The 22,689-nt window shown below is 38.9% G+C and overlaps 5 protein-coding genes and 1 long non-coding RNA gene across 7 annotated transcripts; 4 read left to right on the forward strand and 2 right to left on the reverse strand.

Annotated features, from left to right (window-relative positions):
• Positions 1-274: 274 nt before the first annotated feature.
• On the forward strand, positions 275-5,336 carry LOC110860702 (transient receptor potential cation channel subfamily V member 5). Its single transcript, XM_035860538.1, has 12 exons — positions 275-451; positions 749-979; positions 1,373-1,739; positions 2,011-2,164; positions 2,228-2,329; positions 2,425-2,544; positions 2,980-3,042; positions 3,118-3,621; positions 3,694-3,809; positions 3,959-3,997; positions 4,070-4,331; positions 4,849-5,336. The coding sequence occupies exons 1-12, from the start codon at positions 361-363 to the stop codon at positions 5,251-5,253; spliced, it is 2,454 nt and encodes an 817-aa protein (XP_035716431.1). The 5' UTR covers positions 275-360; the 3' UTR covers positions 5,254-5,336.
• Positions 5,337-5,469: 133 nt separating this feature from the next.
• On the forward strand, positions 5,470-8,435 carry LOC110860548 (interstitial collagenase). The gene is made up of 10 exons (XM_035860476.1): positions 5,470-5,629; positions 6,010-6,447; positions 6,512-6,676; positions 6,759-6,807; positions 6,897-6,947; positions 7,017-7,418; positions 7,480-7,622; positions 7,702-7,837; positions 7,917-8,095; positions 8,158-8,435. Exons 1-10 carry the CDS (start codon positions 5,537-5,539, stop codon positions 8,299-8,301), a joined length of 1,800 nt encoding a protein of 599 aa, XP_035716369.1. The 5' UTR covers positions 5,470-5,536; the 3' UTR covers positions 8,302-8,435.
• On the reverse strand, positions 8,333-11,291 carry LOC110860549 (aspartate aminotransferase, cytoplasmic). Of its 2 annotated transcripts, XM_022109610.2 has the most exons (9): positions 11,117-11,291; positions 10,891-11,039; positions 10,633-10,813; positions 10,151-10,260; positions 9,998-10,090; positions 9,860-9,936; positions 9,581-9,779; positions 8,719-9,027; positions 8,333-8,647 (listed from the first exon to the last, which is right to left on the reverse strand). In XM_022109610.2, exons 2-9 carry the CDS (start codon positions 11,003-11,005, stop codon positions 8,505-8,507), a joined length of 1,227 nt encoding a protein of 408 aa, XP_021965302.1. In that variant the 5' UTR covers positions 11,006-11,039; positions 11,117-11,291; the 3' UTR covers positions 8,333-8,504. The 2 variants fall into 2 exon arrangements, with proteins under 2 accessions (XP_021965302.1, XP_021965301.1); XM_022109609.2 differs by lacking the exon at positions 11,117-11,291 and having other exon boundaries at positions 10,891-11,107.
• An 809-nt stretch (positions 11,292-12,100) lies between these two features.
• LOC110860650 (interstitial collagenase) lies at positions 12,101-15,372 on the forward strand. Its single transcript, XM_022109736.2, has 10 exons — positions 12,101-12,688; positions 12,772-13,342; positions 13,535-13,630; positions 13,693-13,778; positions 13,847-14,072; positions 14,141-14,274; positions 14,336-14,435; positions 14,504-14,545; positions 14,614-14,798; positions 14,981-15,372. Exons 1-10 carry the CDS (start codon positions 12,581-12,583, stop codon positions 15,173-15,175), a joined length of 1,743 nt encoding a protein of 580 aa, XP_021965428.1. The 5' UTR covers positions 12,101-12,580; the 3' UTR covers positions 15,176-15,372.
• Positions 14,900-15,303, reverse strand: LOC118439293. The gene is made up of 2 exons (XR_004837341.1): positions 15,216-15,303; positions 14,900-15,138 (listed from the first exon to the last, which is right to left on the reverse strand). It is a non-coding gene; the product is annotated as an uncharacterized LOC118439293 (long non-coding RNA).
• A 2,272-nt stretch (positions 15,373-17,644) lies between the features above and the next one.
• Positions 17,645-22,100, forward strand: LOC110860657 (matrix metalloproteinase-19). The gene is made up of 8 exons (XM_022109747.2): positions 17,645-19,091; positions 19,563-19,988; positions 20,061-20,191; positions 20,262-20,340; positions 20,404-20,493; positions 20,792-21,124; positions 21,193-21,600; positions 21,660-22,100. Exons 1-8 carry the CDS (start codon positions 18,978-18,980, stop codon positions 21,771-21,773), a joined length of 1,695 nt encoding a protein of 564 aa, XP_021965439.2. The 5' UTR covers positions 17,645-18,977; the 3' UTR covers positions 21,774-22,100.
• Positions 22,101-22,689: the final 589 nt, after the last annotated feature.

Below are 22,689 nucleotides of genomic sequence, written 5' to 3' on the forward strand. Positions count from 1 at the left end.
ATTCATAATGTGAAGTTCACATTGTGAACTAATTGTTGTATTTAGCATAATATGTAAATTACGTTCTTTGTCCTTGGTCAACGCTCAACGGCACAACACAGCTAAAACTGAAGATGACACATGAATGTGCATACATTTACCTTTCTCCTTATTAAGAGAATATTGAGTGAAAATCTGACAAAACCGGTGCATGCTTGCTGCTGGGATGAAATTGACAAACAATCATCTTTTCCCCGTACCTGGCACAGGATAAAACGAATTCGCAAAAAAAATGCATGGGTTGATGCTGCTTTCTCCTCTGCAGAGACAGACACATTTTGGATTTAGCCCGAGTACAACTTTCCCCACGACTTTCTCTCCATGGGAAACGCCAAGTCTAACGTTTCCGACGGGGTGAAAGCCCAAGCGGGAGGATCGACGCAGAAAATTTATCAATTAGTAAATTTAAAAGGTGATTACACATACTCTTAGAAATCCAGTAATAAAATATTACCATGCGGTATTCATATATGACTCTACCAAAGCGGTATTGATAAATAATACCATTTAGTAATAGCTCGATATTAAGTTTTATACCATATCGGTAGCAAATTTTTACTGGCCGGTATAATTTTTCTACCAAGCGGTAGCAACTTTAACACCGCGAAATCAATACCTGCCTGACCTTATCAGATTTCTAACAGTGTATAAGTTTCTGAAATTATGGTAAAATTTTCGAACTTGGAATTTATTACGTACATTTTCTTAGGTGGAGGAATACTGGTGGAATTAACGAAGCAGGCAACAGCTACAAAAAATTATGCCGCCCTGGACGAAGCGATCCAGTCGCGAGTGCCGAAATTTGTGTATAATGAGGGCGAAGGGAAAATGATGCACATTTCGGAAATCGTCCTCCTCCGGAACCGGTGTCGACCGAAACATTTACAATTGTTGAAAAATGACGCAGAATATGATAACTACGTCCCACCGGATGATAAAGGTAAATAAATTTGATTTTAATTAGTGCAGAGACGTAAATTGCGTACAACCAGAAATTTTGGTGGAAAATATAACGAAATTTCGACAAGTTTGAGCTCTGAAATTTGATACATTTTCAGAAAAGTTGAGTTTTAGTGGCGATGTAAATTATGTAATTACAGAGGTGAAATTTAAAACCAAAAATTTTGGTGGAAAGTATATGAAATTTTGACCATTTTGCACTGAAATTTTACACATTTTCAAATAAGTAGAGTTTTAGTGGCGATGTAAATTGTGTAATTATGGAAGTGCAATTTAAAACCAGAAATTTTGATTGAAAAGATGCCGAAATTTTGGCTGAAAATATACCAAAATTTTGACAAGTTGTACGCCCCGAAATTTTCTACATTTTCAGACCCCGCCATGTACAAACTGGTCTGTTGGAGGATGGACGAGCGTGGCGCGGTGGGGGAGGCACTCCTTCATTTGTGCCTTCTCAACGCGACCGCGGTCCACTCCGAATTGGCGAAACGCCTCCTTCGCTTTTACCCAAAGATGATCAATGACGTGTACGAGTCGGACGAATATTACGGTGAAAACGTGCTCCACATGGCCATCGTCAATGAAGATTTTCCTATGGTCAAGTTCCTCCTCGATACCGGGGTGAATGTTCAGCAGCCCTGTTCCGGCGCATTCATGGGGCCGGAGGATCAAAAACCGTCGAGGACCGATAACCTCAAGCATGAATGGGTGGACAGGGATCTTAATACGAATTATGAGGGGTGAGTGTAGTGTGGTATTAAAATTATACCAAGCAGTAGTGACATATGACTCTAGAAAAGTGGTATTGATACGTAATACTGTGTAGTAATAGCTCGATATTAAAGTTTTACCGTATCAGTCGCAAATTTTTACTGATCGGTATAATTTTAATACCAACTGGTAGCAACTTTAATACCAAGAAATCAATGCCTGCCTGAATATACCAAATTTCTAACAGTGTGATTAATTAATTTGTGTATATCGTGACCACGTGCACTTCCGGTTTTGCAGACACGCCTACTGGGGGGAATATCCCGCCTCGTTTGCGGCATGTTTGGGTCAGGAGGAGTGTTACAGGGTCATTTTGGCACGAGGGGCGAATCCCGATGCGCAAGACACGAATGGAAACACCGTCCTGCATGTGCTCGTGAATTATAATAAAATGGTAATAAAAATACATAATTACTAGTTGACTTTACAAACTTGACCCTGGTAATACTTTGAGTAGCACATGTTCGACCTGGCGTACGAGTTGGGGTCGGAAATAAATATAAAAAATTACCTCAACTTGACCCCACTCACTCTGGCGGCGAAACTGGCTCGAAAAGAGGTATTCACGCGTTTAGAATAATTTTCATGTAAAACAGTGGACATTAGAAAGATATAATTTACATCTGAAATTGTTCTACATTTTCTGAACTCTAGATGTTTTTCCACATAATGAACATTGAACGAGAAATCTACTGGCAAATCGGTTCCGTGACCTGTGCCGCCTATCCACTGACCAAGATGGATACAATTGAATCGGAAACGGGAGGAATTCAGGTGGAGTAAATTAATAACTCCCTTAATTTGTACGAATTAAAGATTTTTAAGGAAATGTACGAAAGGAAGTTAGAATTTATAAAAAATTAGAAAGTTAGAAAATGTGAAAATTGGAGACGAATTCGGGGACACATTTTCACAAAATTGTGCAGTTGTCTCAACTTGCTCAACTATTGCATTGCATTGCACTCACACTGGAAACTACGTCTCAATATGCCTCACTGATCCGTTCCCAATGATCATGGTATCATATAGTGATCTGTATTCGCTGATCCGTTCCCATTCGATCCATTCTCTACCTGTCTTAAATCGCCGTTCAGCTAACTTTACTAATAAATCACAATCGGCATCATGCTACAACAAAGTTTCTATATACTAGAAACTCAGAAATTCCCTAATTCTTTACATGCTAACGTTTTTATTCAAATTTTCCAGAAAGAATCCGCCCTGAATTTGATCGTTTTTGGCGAAAAGGTTGAACATCTTGACTTAATGGAGGTACATAAATAAATACCTTAACAATTATTTACACCAAAGTTACAAATACTATTTTTTTCCAAATTCATCACGCAGGGACCCGTGATCGACCTCCTCCAAGCGAAATGGAACACATTCGTCAAGTTCCGCTTTTACAAGCAATTTATCATGTTTCTCGTCTACTTTTTCGTCACTGTCGCGGCCTTCATGACGCGACCGGCGCATGGAAAAGGGACATATCCCGGTGGGGGCAAGAACGCATCCTCCTCCCTGGGAAATTCTTCGTCCACCCTGAATTCCTCCTCCCTGCTGGACGGCGGGGTCAACGTGACCACTCTGCTGGCCCTTAATATGACAGCCTTACTCGGACTGGGGGACAATGCAACGTCCGATTTATTCGGAATTAATGGGACGACTGGAAACGGGACGGAAATCAGATACCTGTTTTCCTGGAGTAATTGCATCCAAGAACCGAAAGGTTGGGTGGAGTGGGTCCGATTGGGGTGCGAGTGTGCCATGCTGCTGGGCGCGGTGTCCTTTATTCTGGGAGCGTGGAGGGAATGTCAGTTTTTAGGGGCGTCAATGTTCTTTGAGAATTTGGTAAGGGGAAAAAAGGGTGAATTTTTTTAGAGATTAATTGTGATAGTTAATTTAATTTATGTCTTCTTAAAGGCAACTGCCCCGTCGCGTGTCTTGTTCTTGTTCTCGTGTCACTTGGTCATCGTCATGGGGGTGCTGAGGTTCATGTGTGTGCCCGAGTTTGAAGATATTGTCGCTCTTTGTATCATGTACGTGTAGAAAATGAATAAAATTTGAATTAAAATTTGTTTCAAGTTTGAAATTTGAAATTTGAAATGAAAATTGAATTAAAATGAAAATTAAAATGAAATTTATCTGTGATTTGTGGGTAAGCTAATGAATTTGATTTAATCAACAGGATGACGACAGCGCCATACTTTCTGTTTTTTTGTCGAGGGTAATTCTACCGTTTTTCTTTACATATTACTTGAAATTATGCAAAAATTGTATATATTTTGGTCTATACTAGATTCAAAACGGTGGGTCCCTTCGTGGTCATGATTTACCGCATGTTGTCCGGCGATCTGCTCCGATTTGTGATAATCTATCTGATTTTCGTGATGGGATTTTCACAAGCGTACTTCATCATTTTTCTCTCGTACAAGAATCCGAACGATAATTTGTTGGGGACACCGGCGGAGAGTGTGGTGGCCATGTTTATGGTGTCACTGTCATCGTTTGACAATATGTATGACAGGTTTAAGGACACGGAACACGAGTTTATTGCAAAGGTAATAAATACCAAAAGATGGTGAGGTAATCAGCACATTTGTAATCATTTCTCAGCTCTGGGAATTTATTTTAAAATCTAGAACCACAAATTTGTAGTCAGTGAATTGATTAATAGAGATTTTTAAGCCAGTTTCGATTAGTTCCAATTTTTCTGAAGGTTTCTTAAACTTCCAAAATCTCTTTCAAAACTTGGAGTGTATATTTTTCGGAAACTGGCAACGGCCTGCGCTACAAATTTGTCGTTCGGAATTTAAAAATAAATTCCCAGAGCCGAGAAATGATTAAAAATGTGCTGAGTTTTTGCGATTTTGTCGATAAGTTATGGGGTCCTACATTAAAAAAATTGCAGTTAACTTATTATTAATTAACCCGCACGCAAGCAAACGAAAAGGAATCTTGTAATTAACAAAATATACAGACTTTCAGCACGAATATGCTGAGGCGTCAAAACCTTGCAATTTAATAAAAATGTGGCGATTTGACTCATCAAGTTAAATAAATATTTATCGTTTCCAGCTACTTTTCGTCTTTTACATGGCCATCGTAGCCATCCTGTTGATCAACATGCTTATCGCCATGATGGGAAACACGTACACGAAAATAGCTGAAACCAAGAATGAATGGCAACGACAGTGGGCGCGGATTGTGCTCGTCGTGGAGCGAGGAGTCCATCCAGCTGAGCGGTGGAAGCAGCAGTGCATCTATTCGCAGCCCATGGGGGACGGGGACATCAGAGCGTTGGTCCTTCGGTTAAATCAGTCGGAGGATGAAAAGGAGGAAATGAAGGACTTATTGGACCTGAAGCGGTATCACGGCAAATCAATTCAGCGACGCTTGAATAAGCTCGTGCCACCAAGAGCGTCCTCAGTTCCGCGACATTCCATTGCAAATTCGTTGCTCGGGGTGGGCATGAATAACTAAAAAAGAAGAAGATGGATTTCTAAGTATGTTTATGACGTGGATTAAAAACCAGTGAATAATAAAATTTATAATCTTACCGCAAACTTGTGTCAATTATTTATATGTGCATATTTAATGTATCGTATCGTAGCCACTATGACCATACTTTTAATGAGAGTGTAGAAAAAAACCACCAATTTCCGTGACGGGGTTTCCACTTAAAATGTACACGCACCTCATCGATTAAGACAAGACACACCCGGCTTACAAGTTTTATGGAGTGGACCGAGTTTTTATTTTAAACATGTCGATTTTTTTGATAATTTTGTCCCTGTTCTTGCTGGGTTATCAAGATGGAGGAAATTGTTACATGGTGGAGAACGATACAACGGCAATGGTACGAACATAATGATCTCGCAATACGCAGATTTCCCGGCGTATGCTCTCAGATTTTGAGCAAGTTAGTGTCAATCGAACACAATTTTAATGAGTGTGAAAGACACGACCTCCCAATGGTCACGTTTGGCAGAGATATTTGTATCCGAAGAGGAGAAAACGCCCAGTAAATTTGGAAAGTGTAAAATTTCTCCACTTTAGGACGCGGTTTCCCCTTTTCGGATGCAAATATTTCTGCTAAACGTGACAATTGGGAGATCTCGTCGTTCGCAAATTTCATACTAATTAAATTTGTGATCGATTGACACTAATTTGCTCAAAATCTGAGAGCATACGCTAGAAGACCTCCATTGTAAAAGTATTAAAACCATTTTATTTTAGATGTACTTGGAACGATTCGGCTACATCGAGCGTGACGATATGCCACGATCCATGGAGATGAAGGAAGCCGTCCCTCCGCTGATGGCGTTTCAAAAAATGTGCGGAATCGATCAAACGGGAGAACTTGACACGAAAACGGTCGAAATGATGAACACGCCGCGCTGCGGGAACAAGGACATGATGCGCGTCCCCCTGCAGAATTATTCCGACGACGACGACAGCTATTATCTCGAGACGAATCGGGTTCAACGATATGTCCTAAATCAGCACAGATTGAAGTGGACGAAACGCTCCGTGACTTATCGGATGGGCATGTTTTCGCAAGAAATGCAGAAACACGTGACGGAAAAACAAGTCCTTGACGCGATTCATACCGCTTTCCAGATGTGGTCGGACGTAACAAATTTAGACTTTGCGTACAGACCGAAAGAAAAAAGGGTGCGTGGGTTGGCTAAATAATAATAAAATGACGAATTGATGATAAGTGTGTAATTTCTTCTAGGTTGATATCGAGCTAAGTTTTACGACGAGAAATCATCCCCAAGATGGATATCCGTTCGACGGTCCTGGTCAAGTCTTGGCTCATGCTTTCCCTCCGGGAGAGTCCTCAATTTCGGGAGATGTGCACTTCGAGGATGAAGAAAATTGGCATGTTCACTCCCCAAAGGTAAAAGTTAAATGGCTAATTATGATTATCATTCGAATTTTAAAACAATTTTGAGTTTTAAAATAATTTTAAAATTGAAAAGGGTACCGATGTACTGTTCGTCGCTGTCCATGAAATTGGGCACGCATTAGGTACATATTTAGTCACGTCACTATTTATTAAATACTTAAGATAATTACTTCCTAATATTTCAATTAAATAAATAACTAAAATGCTGCAGGTCTAAGTCATTCTTCTACAAAAGGAGCTATCATGGCGGCCTTTTACGGAGGTAGTAAAGTCAAATCTGTGTTAATATAACTTCAAAAAAACTAAACTACTTTCAACCAAAAATTATCAGGTTATCACCCAAAGTTGAAACTTCATCAAGATGACATTGACGGGATTCAGGCAATTTATGGGAAGCGAGAAGTGTTACGACCGCAGAAAATATTACCGCAGCAAACAGCACCTCCACCAACGACGACAACGCCCAGAACGACAACGACAACACCCAGAACGACGACAACGACAACGACGACGACGCCCAGAACGACGACTACAACGATGACAACAACGCCCAGAACGACCACGACCACATTGCCTCCCACTACGAGATATTGGAAGGACGTGGAAGTCGATGAGAGGTGGAAAACTCCAAAAATTTCGGGAAATCCTAATACTGGTCGTCCAGATTTATGCCAGGGTGGAAAAATTGATGCCATCACGACTTTGAACGATAATAAGATCTACGTCTTCAAAGGTGACGACCAGAGAATTTAGTAGGAATTTTGAATTTGAATTAATATGATTATTATTTCCAGGCGCGTACGTATTTCAGATAAGTCCGACAGGCGAAGGGGTCCTGCCTGGATGGCCGAACCACATCGGGTACACGTTCCCCGGCCTGGAGACGAATTTAGATGCCGCCGCGACACGAGAGAATGGTCGAACATACTTTTTTAAAGTGCGCTAATTTATATAACTTTGTTTAAATATTTGCATAATAATTTGTTTAATTAAACATAATTATGCTTCAATTTAAGGGAAGCAAATATTGGAGATTCACCGGCACCAGGATGGACCCTGGTTATCCGAAAGTTATGGTCCATCACTTCCGTGGAATTCCGGACCATGTCGACTCAGCTTTCGTGTGGTTTGGACAATTCTACTTTACAAAAGGCAAATTACATACTTCATATACCGCCATTAAATTCTGGATAACGTTTCATTATGAATTTGAATCATATGAATTATTTAGGCGACAAGTTTTGGCGATTTGACCCCAAAAAGAAGCCCCACGTGTCGCCATTTTACCCTCTGCCAACCCACATTTGGGGATTTCGCCACGGGGTGGACGCTGCATTTACGGCGCCGAATGGCGAACTATATTTTTTCCATGATTCTCTTTATTATCGATTGGACGCTACGACGTTCAAGGTGCGCATGCGTGGATGTTGACTCGAAGTCATGAATTTTATATATCTTTCAATTATTTTCAGATTGCGGCAACGTCTTCGCCACCTTATCCAAGGTCGTCGCTAGTCTCATGGTTTGGATGTTCAAGGCGACCTGATTTCCGAGACATTAGAAATTTATTTCCCGGCCCCATCATAACGAACTCGGATGATGACTATTCTTATTAAATTAATCCACAAATCGATCACGTGTATTATATTCATAATAATCTAATAAGCTTTTTTGGTTTTATTTTAGCTCTTATATCTTGTTTATGATATGCATTTGATCAAAATTAAGTTCAACAAATCTAAATATTTAATTTGGTAATGGATCTATTTTCTTATCTCTCTGCATTTTCCACTATATAACTCTTGCATTTCAGCAGCAATCATGCCGGCACCTTTCTGACCGCGTCGTCAATTGACGCCGCAACATAATCTAGATTCGCCTCGGTCAGTCCGCAGATATTGATTCGTCCCGATTTGAGCATGTAAATGTGATAGTTTGTTCTGAGATACTCGACTTGCGGGACTGAAAAAATATGCAAATTTAAGAAATTAGTGCATTAATTAATTATTATTCATCTCATTTAATCTCCGCACCATTTAATCCCGTGTAGCTAAACATTCCAATTTGTCTCGTCACGTGACCCCAATCTCCGGGCGTTCCCAACTTTTCGAGCCTTTCCTTCAGTCCGGCGCGCATCTTTTTAATCCTCCCAGCCATCGTTTGAATGCAACCTTTCCATTCGGCGAAATATTCTGGATCGTTCAACGCCATTGCGACGATTCTCCCGCCATGTTGTGGAGGGTTGGAGTACATCCCACGAATGATGAGGGTTATTTGTGAGAGGACTTTGGGCAGCGTGTCTTTATCGTTGGTCACGATTGTGATGTTTCCAATACGTTCGTCTATCATGGGAAAAATGAATTGTTAGGCTTACAATTAGCGTACATGGGACTTGATTTATCAAAATTGTCAAAACAACACATTTCTTAATCCCTTCTCGGCTCTGGAAATTTACTTTAAAATTCTGGACGACAAATTTGTAGTCAATAAGTGGATTAATAGAATGCCGGTGAATTTTTTAAGTCTGTTACGATTACTTTCAATTTTTCTGAAGGCTTTTTAAATTTGAGAGATCTTTCAAAAACTTTCCAAATCTGGAGTGTATACCTATTTTTTTTATTGCTAACGATTTGTTCTACGACTTGCGTCCAAATTTTTAAAATAAATTCGAAGAGCCGAGAAATGACAAGACATGTGCCGATTTTAACGATTTTAGTGAAAGAGTCATCATGAAGTCCTATGTTATGGTGGGTTTATGAATACTTCACTACTTGGTAACTTGCGCCAACGTTATAATTTAACTACGGCGCAAGTTATCAAGGAGTAAAGTATAAATGCACCTTTACTCATAAATTATGCATGAGATACACAATGGAACAGATAATTGGGACATACTGTACAATCCAAAATTCTTGGCGAAACTTTGACAGCAGAGGAATTCGAAGCCTTCCTGCTCAAAGTATCGGACGGCCCAGGCGTCAGCGTCCAAGTCTCCGGAAGCGAAGCCTTGATAAGCCGAGTCGAAGAGGGGAAACAACTTCTTCTCTTTCATGACCTTGGCGATTTGTTTCCACTCGTCTTGCGTAGGGTCGACCTGAATAATTAATTTCAGAAATTTTTAAAGTGAAAGTTTACACTTTTGAGGTGAAAGTTTATGCACAAATAAAAACTAACCCCGGTAGGATTATGGGCACATGCGTGAAGAATGATGATCGAATTTGGAGGAGCGGCGTTTAAATCGGCCAACATTCCTGAAAAAACGAGAAGCAGTTTGAAATTTTGAAAACGGTCGAAATTTTGGAGAGATGCAACCTTCAATGTTGAGCGCCTTTTTTACAGGGTCCCAATATGCGTAGGAGGAATATGTGGTGAAACCAGCGTTAAGAAATACGAGGCGATGGTTTTCTGCGGAAAAAGAACAAGTCAGTGACCTTGACCTTGACAAATAAATCTGCATTTCCTCACCCCAGGTCGGGTCACTCGAATAGATCATGGTAGCACCGAGCGTCTTTGCGAAGAATTCCCCCACGACGCGAAGCGCCCCCGTACCGCTGAGACTTTGGACTCCGACGGCTCTATTAATGTTTAAATTGTATATTAATAATTTTATGGAGTCAACCTATCATTTCTCGGCTCTTAGAATTTATTTTAAAATTCCGGATGACAAATTTGTAGAGAAGGCTGTTCCAAATTTTGTAAAAATATACACTTCAGATTTTGACACTTTTTGGAGGAGATCTTAAGTTTAAGAAGCCTTCAGAAAAATTAAAAATTAAAACCGGCTTAAAACCTCATCGAAATTCTATTAATCAACTTAGAAATTTGTCATCCAGAATTTTAAAATAAATTCCCAGAGACGAGAAATGACTAAAAACGTATTGATTTTGACGATAAATAATCTCGTCCTACGCTAATCAAGTAATAAATTAAATTGGCTTGGTAAATACCTCCCCTCCAGGATGGCTTTAGACTCCGGCCCCAGCAGCATTTTGGTCGCTGCTTGGGCGAACGCGGGCAAGCCGAGGACTGGAAGATATTCCTTATTTAATGTGGTATCCGCCGCCATGACGGCTTCAAGTTTCCGAACGATCGGTAACACCCACGGGGTCGATTGTTCCGTCCGGTACGCTAAATTTAAGTAATTTAGAACATGGTTAAAGCTAACTTATTCAACATTTGTGTCTGTTTTTATGCTATTCACACACCTCCCACGCCCAAGTTGACCTTCTTTTCGAACGTGTCACTGGTAAAGGCCTGGGTCAAGGCGAAAACTTCGATGGGAGGGCCGGCCTCGACCGTGGAGAATTTAGAGGTGGACATTTTGATCTTTATTTGTTAGTTGACTCTTTAATAACTGGAAGAATTGGAAGAAATAGAGTTAGCAGAGCAGTTAAATGATTGACTAATACCAAGTTCACTTTGAGAACTCACTTAACGACAGTCCAACCAAACCACTCACGTGAACAAATTTTCCGTATATAAAAGATTGTGTAATCGGATGGTGTATTATTTTAACTGCTGAGGTTTAGTATGTAAAGCTGGCAGGCAGGCTGTCATGTCATATTAATAAAATTTAGCAGGCTATGTACAGACCACAAGACTTGAAGAGTGGGCAAAACCGGTTGTTTTATGTTTTAAGAGGCAGAAGAGAGAACCTAATTTAAGTAAGTAATATGTACGAGGATCGATATATATGTAGCTAACACGACATGGGACGTAATAGTTTTGGTGAAATGAAAGGGTTAAATCCAGCAAAGAGAGTATGTACATGAGCCGGTATGTACATTTGTATGTACATAAGAAAGAGGAAGGAAAAACTGCAATACGGTTTTTGGCAGGAGGCAAAATGAGATGAGATCGACATGGTTACTGTAAAATGTCCTCACTGGATGAGACTTGCTTATTAGGAATTTTGAGATTTTTCATGAACGCTATTCACAGACTGTGAATCACAGTGAAAATTTCATACACATTTATTTATGTGCATATGTAATACACCACATTTATCACAAATGATGTGTGACACTTGTCCACATTTGCATATTTGTTAGAAATAAGAATTATAAGTTTTAGAATTTTTTTCTGATGCAAATTTTGCAGAGTTTTGGTAAGTCGTGTAAATCTAATGACCTTAACTTGTCGAAAATTGAGATTATTTGCTATGTGAGTGAGAATTGCAATGAGTTCGGTATATAGTGAAATAAAATATACATTTGTAGTATGGATGAATGAACCTGTTGCAAATTATAATATGGATATTATTTTGCACATTTTCGCCAATTATATTTCCAGCAGCTTTTAATTGGCCACAAAGAACGAAAAGTAAAACCACACGTTGAAAATGGGACAGATCTATTTAAATCGATTTAAGAATGAAAGGGATGTCGATTTGGTTGCGGTTTTAGGAAAAAGATAATTTGCAAGCTATTTATTATTGTGTCAGGAAAGTGAGGCCTTGTCAATTCAATGTACCTAATTCTATTATCCTTACTTTGTCCTTTAACAAGCCGTTTGCATACATAAAAAATTTGCATGAATCTCAAAGTAGCTTTAATTGTCGGCTAGAACTTAAGTAGTAGAGAAGACCAGTTTGTAAATAATTGTGTGACGAGTAGGAACTCAAACTAATAATTATGTAACAGGGGTGAGTGAGTGTACATCTTAATTGCAGATTTCGTTGGAATTTTTGCACATCATATGTGTAAACCCTTGATTCATATCAGTCACGAGTCAGTCGGTGCGGTCAACATGGCACCATAAAAGGGGAATAGCTTGGTGTTTTTTTGAATATTGGAAAAATTGGAAATTTTTAAAAATTATATTATAATTAATTGTTAATTATCGTTCAGTTTGTTCCTAATAAATTGATAAGAATATTTAAAATCCGATTAAAAAATGAGACTATTTGCTCTCTTCTCGATCGTCGTACTCCAACTTTTCTTCGGACCGACGACCCACGCTCAACTAAAATATGCCCGAGTTGACACTTTGACCGACGCTTTGGTAAATAAATATTCATGCAAATTCTGTACAATTTTTGCAAAAAAACTTGAAATGATAACCCCCATTTTTTCCGCCCTGATTAGAAATACCTCGTCCAATTCGGCTACTTGAAGAACCTGAATGAAGTCGTGTCTCTCCTCCAGCCGTCCTTCACCTCCTTCGACCCCCGAAATCCGGCCGTGTCCGCGATGAAAATCGCCTTCACGAAATTCCAACAGTACGCGAAACTCCCCGTTTCTGGAGAATTTGACGCCGCAACGAAGCAGAAGATGAACACGCCCCGATGCGGAAATAAGGATATTATTCAAATCGACGGGGAAAATCTTGGCCTGGGGAATTTGTTGAGGAGGAAAAAACGCTACGTGGCGGGGGCATTTTTCTGGCAAAAGAGAGAGCTGACTTATCGCATCTCAAAATTTTCGGAGACGGATTTCTCACCCGAAGTGACGATGCGAGAGGTCGACAGGGCTTTCGAACTTTGGGGAAACGCTACGAATTTACATTTCGTAAAGAGTCCAGGTGGCGTGGTGGATATTGAGTTAAAGTTTGCGAAATCGGTGCATGGTGATATAGAACCGTTTGATGGAAGGGGGATTACGTTGGCGCATGCTTTTCCGCCAGGACCGGAGATTGGGGGGGATATTCATTTCGATGGTAATATTTAGTTGGGGGGTATAGCTCGCAATAAATTGGTCTATGGTCCAGGGTCCAAACGGTCAATGGACCAATTTTCTCTGTGGTCCATGGTCCAACCAAATTTTCTGGTGCATTGCGACCTATTATGATTGGGGGAGAATCGTGATTTTTAGGGAAAAAAGTAAAATTTTGCACATTGCAAATTTGCAGATGATGAAGAATGGACTTCTGGAGAGTACCAGGGGACCAACTTTATGCACGTCGTTGTTCACGAGCTAGGACATGCACTAGGGTTGAGACATTCTGGTAGTTTAAAGTATTTGTCACCTCAACAATTAACTAATTGATGTCTGAACTTAATAACGAAGATATCGAAGAAGCCATCATGTACGCTTTTGCGAGACCGTTCGAACCAAATTTACAACTGCATGAGGATGACGTGGAGGGAATTCAGGTTAAAAACTGCAATTATTAAAAGCCAGCAAAAAATAAATGTGCCATCTTTTCTTTACATTTTATTAGTCAATGTACGGTACTCGAAATCAGCAAACAACTACAACGACAGAACCATCGCTCCGTAGCAGCACCTCAGAAATTACGCCACCACCCACACAAACGGAAACGGAAGAACCAGAAACATCAACAACGGAAATGGTTCCCGACAATAGTGTAAAGCCAGATTTGTGCAAGGATTCGAAAATTGACGCCATCACGACGCTAGGAGATAAGTCAGTTTACGTGTTTAAAGGTATCGAACAAGAATTTGATTGTTTAAATTCTAGCATTTTTTTAAGTTTCTGAACTTTAAATATTTAGGAAACTATGCCTTCCGAATTGACCCCAACGGTGGTGGGGTGCAGAGTTCGGACCTGATTTCATACGTTTTCTACAGCGCTGTGGGACCCGTCGATGCAGCGTTGACGTTTGAAGGGAAAACTTTCCTCTTCAAGGTGTGCACCCTTATCGTATAAGATAACCAGTTATCATTTGGTATAATATGCAAATATGTAGGGCGACAAGTACTGGAGATTCATCAATAGAAAGTTGGATGGTACATTTCCACGCTTAATTGCTCAAGATTTTCCAGGAATTCCAAACAATTTGGATGCTGGTGGGTTACATGATTAAAAATTTGCAAAGAAAATTTTACATAATTTTGAAATGTTCCCACAATTTCAGCATTCACTTGGTCGTCCGATAACCACATCTACTTTTTCAAAAGTACATACATACAAATACATCCACAATTTTACAAGTTAGTTAAATACCCAATTAACTAATTAATCCAGGCGACAAATACTGGGCGTTCGACCCTACCAGCAATCCCCCCGTGGGGAAGAGCTACCCCCTCCCAATTTCGCAATGGTATGGACTCCCTACCAAAAATTTGGACGCTGTCTTCACCTCGCCGGCCGGTCCGACGTACTTTTTCCAAGCTGACAACTACTGGCTTTTTGACGATGACAACTTTCAGGTAGTTTTTTCTTTCCTCTGTGCGCAACCAATTATTAAGAATTTACGGCTTAATTTCCTTACACAATTAAGTTGACAGCTTTATTTATCAAGTAAACCTGCTTTTCAGACTAAAACTGGATTTTATTTACTAAAGTCGGCGTGTTAATAATAATTTATTTATGTAACCGTGAATTCCTGCAGGTGGCCGAAACGGATCCTCCATACCCGCAATCGTCCCGAGTCATGTGGTTCAAATGTACGGCGTATCGTCCCGAAGCTGGCGAATTAAAGAGAGGATTCATCCGAAAAGCGGTGGACGCCGTGTCCAACGTGGTCAAGGGGGTTGTGGGACATGTGGACTATAAATTCAAAAAAATAACGGGGTGGTTGGGCTAAAAATAATTAAGAAAATATTAATGGACAATTATGTATTTACTTATTTATTGGGGGAGATGGGTTTTAATTGAGGACAATAAATAGTTCACAGTTAACCAGACCACAAAAGTATGTGGTCAGTAACTAACTAATTAAATTCATGGATTCGTATGAAATTGGATGACTTACATGAATAAATACCTACTTGAATGATTCAACTTTGGAGAATTAATTTACCGAGTAAGGACAAGAATGTGGTTCTAGTAGTTAATTTCTGTTTGGGGATTCCTCGGAAAACAGGCAACAATTTATGAGACGAGCAGTGGCCGCGGAAGTGGTGGGGACAAGTCTGGGGACGTTAACATTGTAGGATAGGGAAGGAGGGGTTTATATAAGATGGGCAGATGATGGGGACATCGAATAATCGTGGGGACATTGTCCCTCTGTCCCCACACCCTTCCGCGGCCACTGGAGACAAGAGTTATTAAGAGACCATTTATTTATGCAGTTTGTTGCTGCTGCAGAAGCCTGATTTCTATGTATTACTTACATGAAATGCATTTATGTATATTTTCTGCGCTAAATATTCGTCAAATCCCACGAGACGAAACCAATTATAACAGTGACAACCTTCAATTAAGAATCTAATTTATTGACTGGCATGGCAAATCGCCATTTTATGCCTCACTAATTACTGAAGTTGACGATATGCTCGTGTTATTGAGTGGTTGACAGGTAAGTACGAAGGTTTGATGAGATTATGCAAATTTTTCGCAGTAATAATGCCACTTTCAGGTAGATATGAGTTCCGTAAATCATATAAATATTCTGACAAGAATTGTATTGTTCAGAATATGTATTCCTGCCGATACTAATTTGCAAATGTGCATACGAATTGCGTCTCAATGCATTGCCAATTAGTTGCATTTTTACATTTCAGAAGTTAAATCAATCTAATTTGTTTATCCATCTCGAGAGAAAAAGAGTTAAAACTGTCAATTAAAAATATTTATACTAAAATTTATGAGTTGGAGCAATTAAATACTTAAATAAGTTAAAAAAATACAGCGTTAAATAGTAATTGAACCAGTTCAGAGTTCTTTGTTGCAGAATTAAATGTATAAGATGTAGAAAAAAATGGTGTCCAGATGCCAATCTATGCTAAAAAATCTAAATTCTATGTATAAAATATCCCACGTTTACATATTTATTTGCAGTCGAGTCGAGATGCACTAAATTAATTAACTTTGACAAAAAATATTTAGATTATCTTCCATAAATTGGACGACAATTCAATTATGATGCCCAAATATGGCACGTCATTTTTTTCCTGGACCTGCAAGACGACTTGATTCACCGTGTTGTTGACGTCAAGTTTTAAAAAAATCAGAAAAAGATTTATGTTGTTTAAATCAGATTAAACAGGTGTCAATCAAATTGTCGCCAGAGAGGTGACGATGCTGTGATGACATGATTGTCACTCATACACATGCAGATGGACATAAAAATTAGGACCACTTCTTTAACGAGCAATATAATAATGCACTTAAAAGGCTAAAGTTGTCCATAATGAGACATTTTTAAGACATTTCACATTTTTTAAAGTTTATGTTAAAGTTTGTTAGCTAGCTCGTGCTGTAAAATTTTAATCCGGGATTAGTTCCACAGTGGAACTTCCACTGCGGTCGAGACAGGTAAATAAGTGGTTTATTGTAGGAATTATTAAAGGGTTAAAAATCTGAGACTTTGAATTTCTTACATACATTTACATTCGTATTTATGTATTTATACCTTACAAGAGATGGAAGACGACAAGTTGACAAAGGAAAAATGCATTATTTATGTAAGTTGCCCAGTCAAGGAGTCGGCATATTGCAGGTTAAATGCATATGTGTACATAAAATATGAGCTAACAACACACACGTAAATAATGAATAAGTAATGCAAGTCATCAAAATAATCAACTGGTTGGAAGCACTTATTTTAGTTCCTTTTATGCAAATATTGCTTTTACAAAGAGAAATGTAAAGGTTGAGGTGAATTGAGACCACGTTGAGACTTAATGTTTAATTTTTTTTTAATTTCTGAAAAAAAGTTAAGATTTTATTTAGTTTAAGATTGATATCAACACGGTTTTGTAGACGCCATAAAAATCAATCCCAGGACGTGAAGGTAAACACAATTACCTGCAATTATTAAAAATGAAAAAGGTTAAGACTAAATGACGCCATAGATAATTTATGCGGAAAGATGACTGTCTCCGTCTGATTGGAAATCCACTTGAACTTTTTTGAAGGGTCAGACATGTAATAATGCATATATTTATCTTGGGTCACACTACTTTTCTTAATATGCATGAGTTAGTGGATTGGATTTTTTTGTCCAAATATCTGTAAAACTCATTATCTCATTCGTTTAAAAAATAAGCCCAGGTTTTCAAAACTTTTTGAGCACCATTTCAGTTTTAAACTAAACTTCTCTCGAGTCTTACTGATTTTTGACCAGTTTTGCATATGCGTCACTGCATCTATTCTCGCATCTCGGACGCTATAATACTTGACAAATTTCCCTCAATAAAACTTCATTGAGCATTCCACGAATACACAACGGGTCGACTCACCACGTAAAAAATGGTCATCATTGCATTGTGTTAACGTGTCTTACATAAATACATGTGTTTCTTACTTACTAAAAATGACTCAACTTTTCCACCTCGTCACTTGCTGGGATAATGTGTGACTTGCTTGAGAAGTTCATCAATTCACAAGTTAAAGTCAAACTAACCATTCATTCATTACATAAACTAGTCGAGTATTGCGTTGACCACCTCAACGTCAACCTCACTCATCCGTTCGTCTTACATATTATTTAGTCCGTGGTCTGGTGTCGAGTGACCAAATCTTGACCACTGACGCAGATAAAAAATCTGGTCCGATAAAAATTTCATAAACAAAACAATTACGATAATATTGTCCATAAAGAGGGAAAAGTGTTCTGTTCTTTTTTGGAGAAACAAGATCGTAAATCTCAAGTTGCCTCATATTACTAAAAATCTTGACTATTGTTATTGAAACAAGATCGTAAAGATATAAAGTCTCAAGTTGCCTCGCACTTAAATATTACCAAATCTTGACTACAAAACTAATTAATCGCTTATAGCGTATGTAACTAACTGGAAAAGAAGACAATGTGAGTGAGTGAACGAGTTCATAAATTGACATTTTTTCCTTTCTTGAAACAATAAAAGTGTCAAAATTGATTTGATTTTTGGGTAACTTTTTTGGACAAAATTGGATAAAACTGGTTGAGACGAAAAGGATGCATGTCTCGTGGTCATGATATTTAGTATTTGTGAGATTGTGATCTGTGTTCTTTTATTTCTGCAAGAAAAATAGTTTAGTTTTCTTTTTTGAAATGTTACACAAGTCGGTGGTCATCCGAGGTAGAAGGTGAAGTTTAAAGTGTCCATTAAACGTTAATGGGACGTGTTAAGGAAATAAATTGGCAATTAATTGGACTCATTTTGTGATAAGGAGTTCAGTCTCATCTTGGAGGATGACATAATTTAGCTGATAACTTTTTTTTTATTGTTTGGTTGAAAAATACAAAACACAAAACAAATATCAAGAAGAAGAGAAGATAAGAAGTTATCATTTTTCTTCGTCTGCTTCGTGTTCATTTGTTGAGTACGAATTTTTAGTGAGAAAATAAGCTGTTCACGTTTTCGTTAAACTAATTTTATAAAAACCTGCAAAACTTACAAGTTGTTGTTTAATGTGAAATTAATAGTGACACAAACTGCCAGTAAATCAAATCCAACGAAATGAGGCTGTCGATAGTCAAGTTAACCTCTGACCTTTCCGTTGCGTTTATCACCCTCTCTTTCATGATACGCACTTGCACCCAGTATCACATCGACACGGCGGGGGATGCTTTGGTAAGTGAATAACTTGATAAGAAATAAAATCGAACAACAGATATAATAAACTCGCGGAAACGGAGTGCGTTGAGGTGCATTATTTGCTAGGAAAATTTGACATTTTTGACGTTTAGGCATCTTATGACCTTTGACCTCGTCCCCAGGTCAATGCACGTCTAAATTATGGTGACTTCTGAAATCCCCGCCCTAAACTGTGTCGAAAACCATGAAATTAAAAAATGGGACACCTTTCACCTTTGTCATTATCACCGTGCCACCGTGACCTTTTGACCTACAAGGTCAGTTAACGAATTCCCTCCGACTTTTAAAATAAAATGTAGGTATCCGAAAGCAGAATTCTAAAAAGTTGATTTGTTCAAAAGTTATCGTGCTGACAGATGGACAGACAAATCGATTGCAATAACTACGCCTCACTTCGTTCCGCTCGTTAATAATTACGTCAATCCTAACTTTTATTTTTTTGTTCAGACTTATCTCTCCCATTTCGGCTATTTGCACGATCTTGAGACCGACTCGACCGTCCATCTCAACGAGGCGCGTCAAGCCGTGAAAGAATTTCAAGATTTCGCCAACCTTCCAACAAACGGGAAACTGAACAGTGTCACACTCCGTGAAATGAACAAGCCGCGATGTGGCAATCGAGACGCCCGTGTCGCCGAAGGGGACGAATATCTGGGACGAAATAGTGACGATTTTAGTAAAAGACGAAGAAGGAAAAGAGACGACTCGTCCCCCGGCGTCCGATGGAATAAACGCGTTTTAACATATCGTGTTGCGAAATTTTCATCGTCGCTGAATCTCAAGCCAAAAACGTTGCAAAAAGAGATTGATATTGCTTTCCGGTACTGGGAGAGAGAGGCGAATCTGACGTTTAAAAAAATTTGGGAAGGCAAGGTGAGTATTTAAATATTTTCGGGGGAATAATTAAGTAAATAATTAGTAAAATATGAATATTTTGACTTTTAGCCGGATATAGAGATCAGTTTTGTCACTGGAGATCACGGTGACGAAGAATCGTTCGACGGTCCGAGTAAAACTCTAGCACACGCCTTTTATCCGGCCAGGTCAGATATTCATTTCGATGATGCGGAGAAATGGTGAGTGGTTTAGTTGTTTTTATTTTTAGAAAATATTAATAGTTCAAAAATTTCTTACTGTTTATTGCAGGACAGCAAATGCTCGTCATGGGCATAATCTTAGGACCGTGGCGGTTCATGAAATTGGACATGCGCTAGGACTTGGACATGTAATATTGATTAATTATTTAATTTCTTAATTACTTTAATTTACTTTTAATTTGAAATTTTAGTCCAAGGAGAAAAAGTCCGTTATGTACTTGATGTATCAAGGTTTTAAGGATAAGCTACAACTTCATGTGGCGGACATTGATGCAATTCAGGTGAGAAATCTCGGGTGGTGCAAGTTGCAAGAAATAACGACAGGAAAGTGGTTTCTTGCAGGGATTTTGACCTGCAAGAAATGCAAGGCGCATGAAACTACTTTCAGGCGCTGTAGTTCATGCGGCGCATATTTCTTGCACTATCTTGCAGTTTCTCGTACCTTGCATTTCTTGCATTGCTTGGCTTATAGTGCAAAAAATGTAGCAAGCTCGCATTAAAAGAAACACTTGATAACGTGGAGGAAGAAATTATGTATGGCGTAAAAATTAACTAATTTTCCCACTGTACACATTTTAGACACTTTATGGTCCCAAAATTTCTAAGGATTTGGACAAAAGTGAAGAAAACGTAGTGAAATCGTATCCCCAAAAGTTCCGCAAGTTTGCCGGGATGATGATCTCGAATCCGGAGAGAGTAGATTTATGCATGAATGGCTCGATCGACGCAATTTCCTCCCTGGGCGACGGATTCGTCTACATTTTTAAAGGAGAGTATTACTTCCGGTTCGAAATGGGGAAACCGATCGACTATGCAGAGTACCCGAAACAGATAAATGACACGTTTCACGGTTTGGATTCGAATTTAGACACCGTTTTGACCATAGGGACGGGAAAAACGTATTTTTTCAAGGTTGGGGTTTTCAAAAATATCAAAATTTGGTTAAAATTTGTATTACAAATTAATTTTGGGATCAACAGGGACGCCTTTACTGGAGGTCAACCGGTACCAAAATGGACTCCGGTTATCCGAAAAAGATTGCCCCGAACTTTCTCGGAATTCCGAACAATTTAGACGCAAGCTTCACCTGGTCGTGGAACAATATGGTTTATTTCTTTAAGAAAAACCGCTACTGGAGGTATAATTTTGACACCCCGAATAAAAGGGGCGTTCCCGTAAGCGTAAAACCGGCCAGAGTTGTGAGGCATCACCACGGCAGGAAACGAGCTAATAACGACCTTATCGAAGGTTATCCGAAAAGAATTAGTACAAATTGGCCAGGAATACCGGACGATATCGACGACGCGTTTCGAGCTCCGAATGGAAGATCATATATTTTTAAAGGGGGAGAATATTGGCAGTTTCACGATCCAGATTCGGATATTGAGGTAAATGGATCTACTAAATTTTTAATGGTTACGTAATTGAAGAAGTTCTTATCTACCAGGCGGCATCTTATCCTCGCTCTGCCGGCGAATGGTGGTACGGATGCTCAGATTTTGTCCCGGACGCGAGGAAGATAAGACACGTTCGGAAAAGAAAACCATTTAATTATCTTTAGTTTTGAATATGTAATTTTTAGTAAGATTACTTTTAAAATTTTGGACTGATGGACAGACTGAGTTGCACATACATAATTTTTGAGAGTTTTTAACAAGAAGAAATTCGTATTATTACATAAAACGGGTAGAATTGGTTGCCGACATGGTGTAGAATTTTGTACATAATTTTGTATAATATCAATCAATTGTAACTTGCATACTTAATTTATGCAAAACAATATAATTTCATTACAAAATATGTTGTATAAGCGTTGTATAACAGACTTATCGATTATCCACCAAATTGTTTCTTTATTAATTATTGACAATGAACTTGTTGTTATCTACCAGTGTGTGAGTTCTCACGCTTATCATCTCATTCACATGTTACTTGCACCTGGCTTTTCTCTGCACCTGGATAATTTTACTGGAAGGGTTGCTACATAAATAGCTCAATTGACAATATTTTCCACCAAGAAGCTGGCTAATTGTTCCACTTGATATCATAATTTGTGCAAAAATGAGCCGTTTAAAAATCGTCACCTTCTTTTTAATCATCGTTTCCACAAATGGAGAGCCGAACTGCGACGGTCTCATTAGCACCACCAACACGACAGAAAATATCGACCCAATTCCACGCGAAAAGTTGGACACCTTCTGTGATTCGAAACAGTACGGCTGGTACGTCAGCTCGACTCGGTATGACGACTGGTTCTTTTACTTTGACAACTTGACAGACCTGACTAATTCTTCACATGCGGAAGAATTTTTTCAAAACGTTTCGGAAACATCAAACTTTACCTTTTCCAACTTTGGGGGTGTGGATGGAGTCTGGGTCGCGTACCACTCTCGACTTCCTCCATAGCCCTATGCACGAATAAAATTGGGAAACTCACATATTTTGAGAAAGATGGAAATTTCGTACTACCTTCATAA

The sequence above is a fragment of the Folsomia candida genome, unplaced genomic scaffold (assembly GCF_002217175.1).
Source record: "Folsomia candida strain VU population unplaced genomic scaffold, ASM221717v1 Fcan01_Sc033, whole genome shotgun sequence".
NCBI classification, from domain to species: domain Eukaryota; kingdom Metazoa; phylum Arthropoda; class Collembola; order Entomobryomorpha; family Isotomidae; genus Folsomia; species Folsomia candida.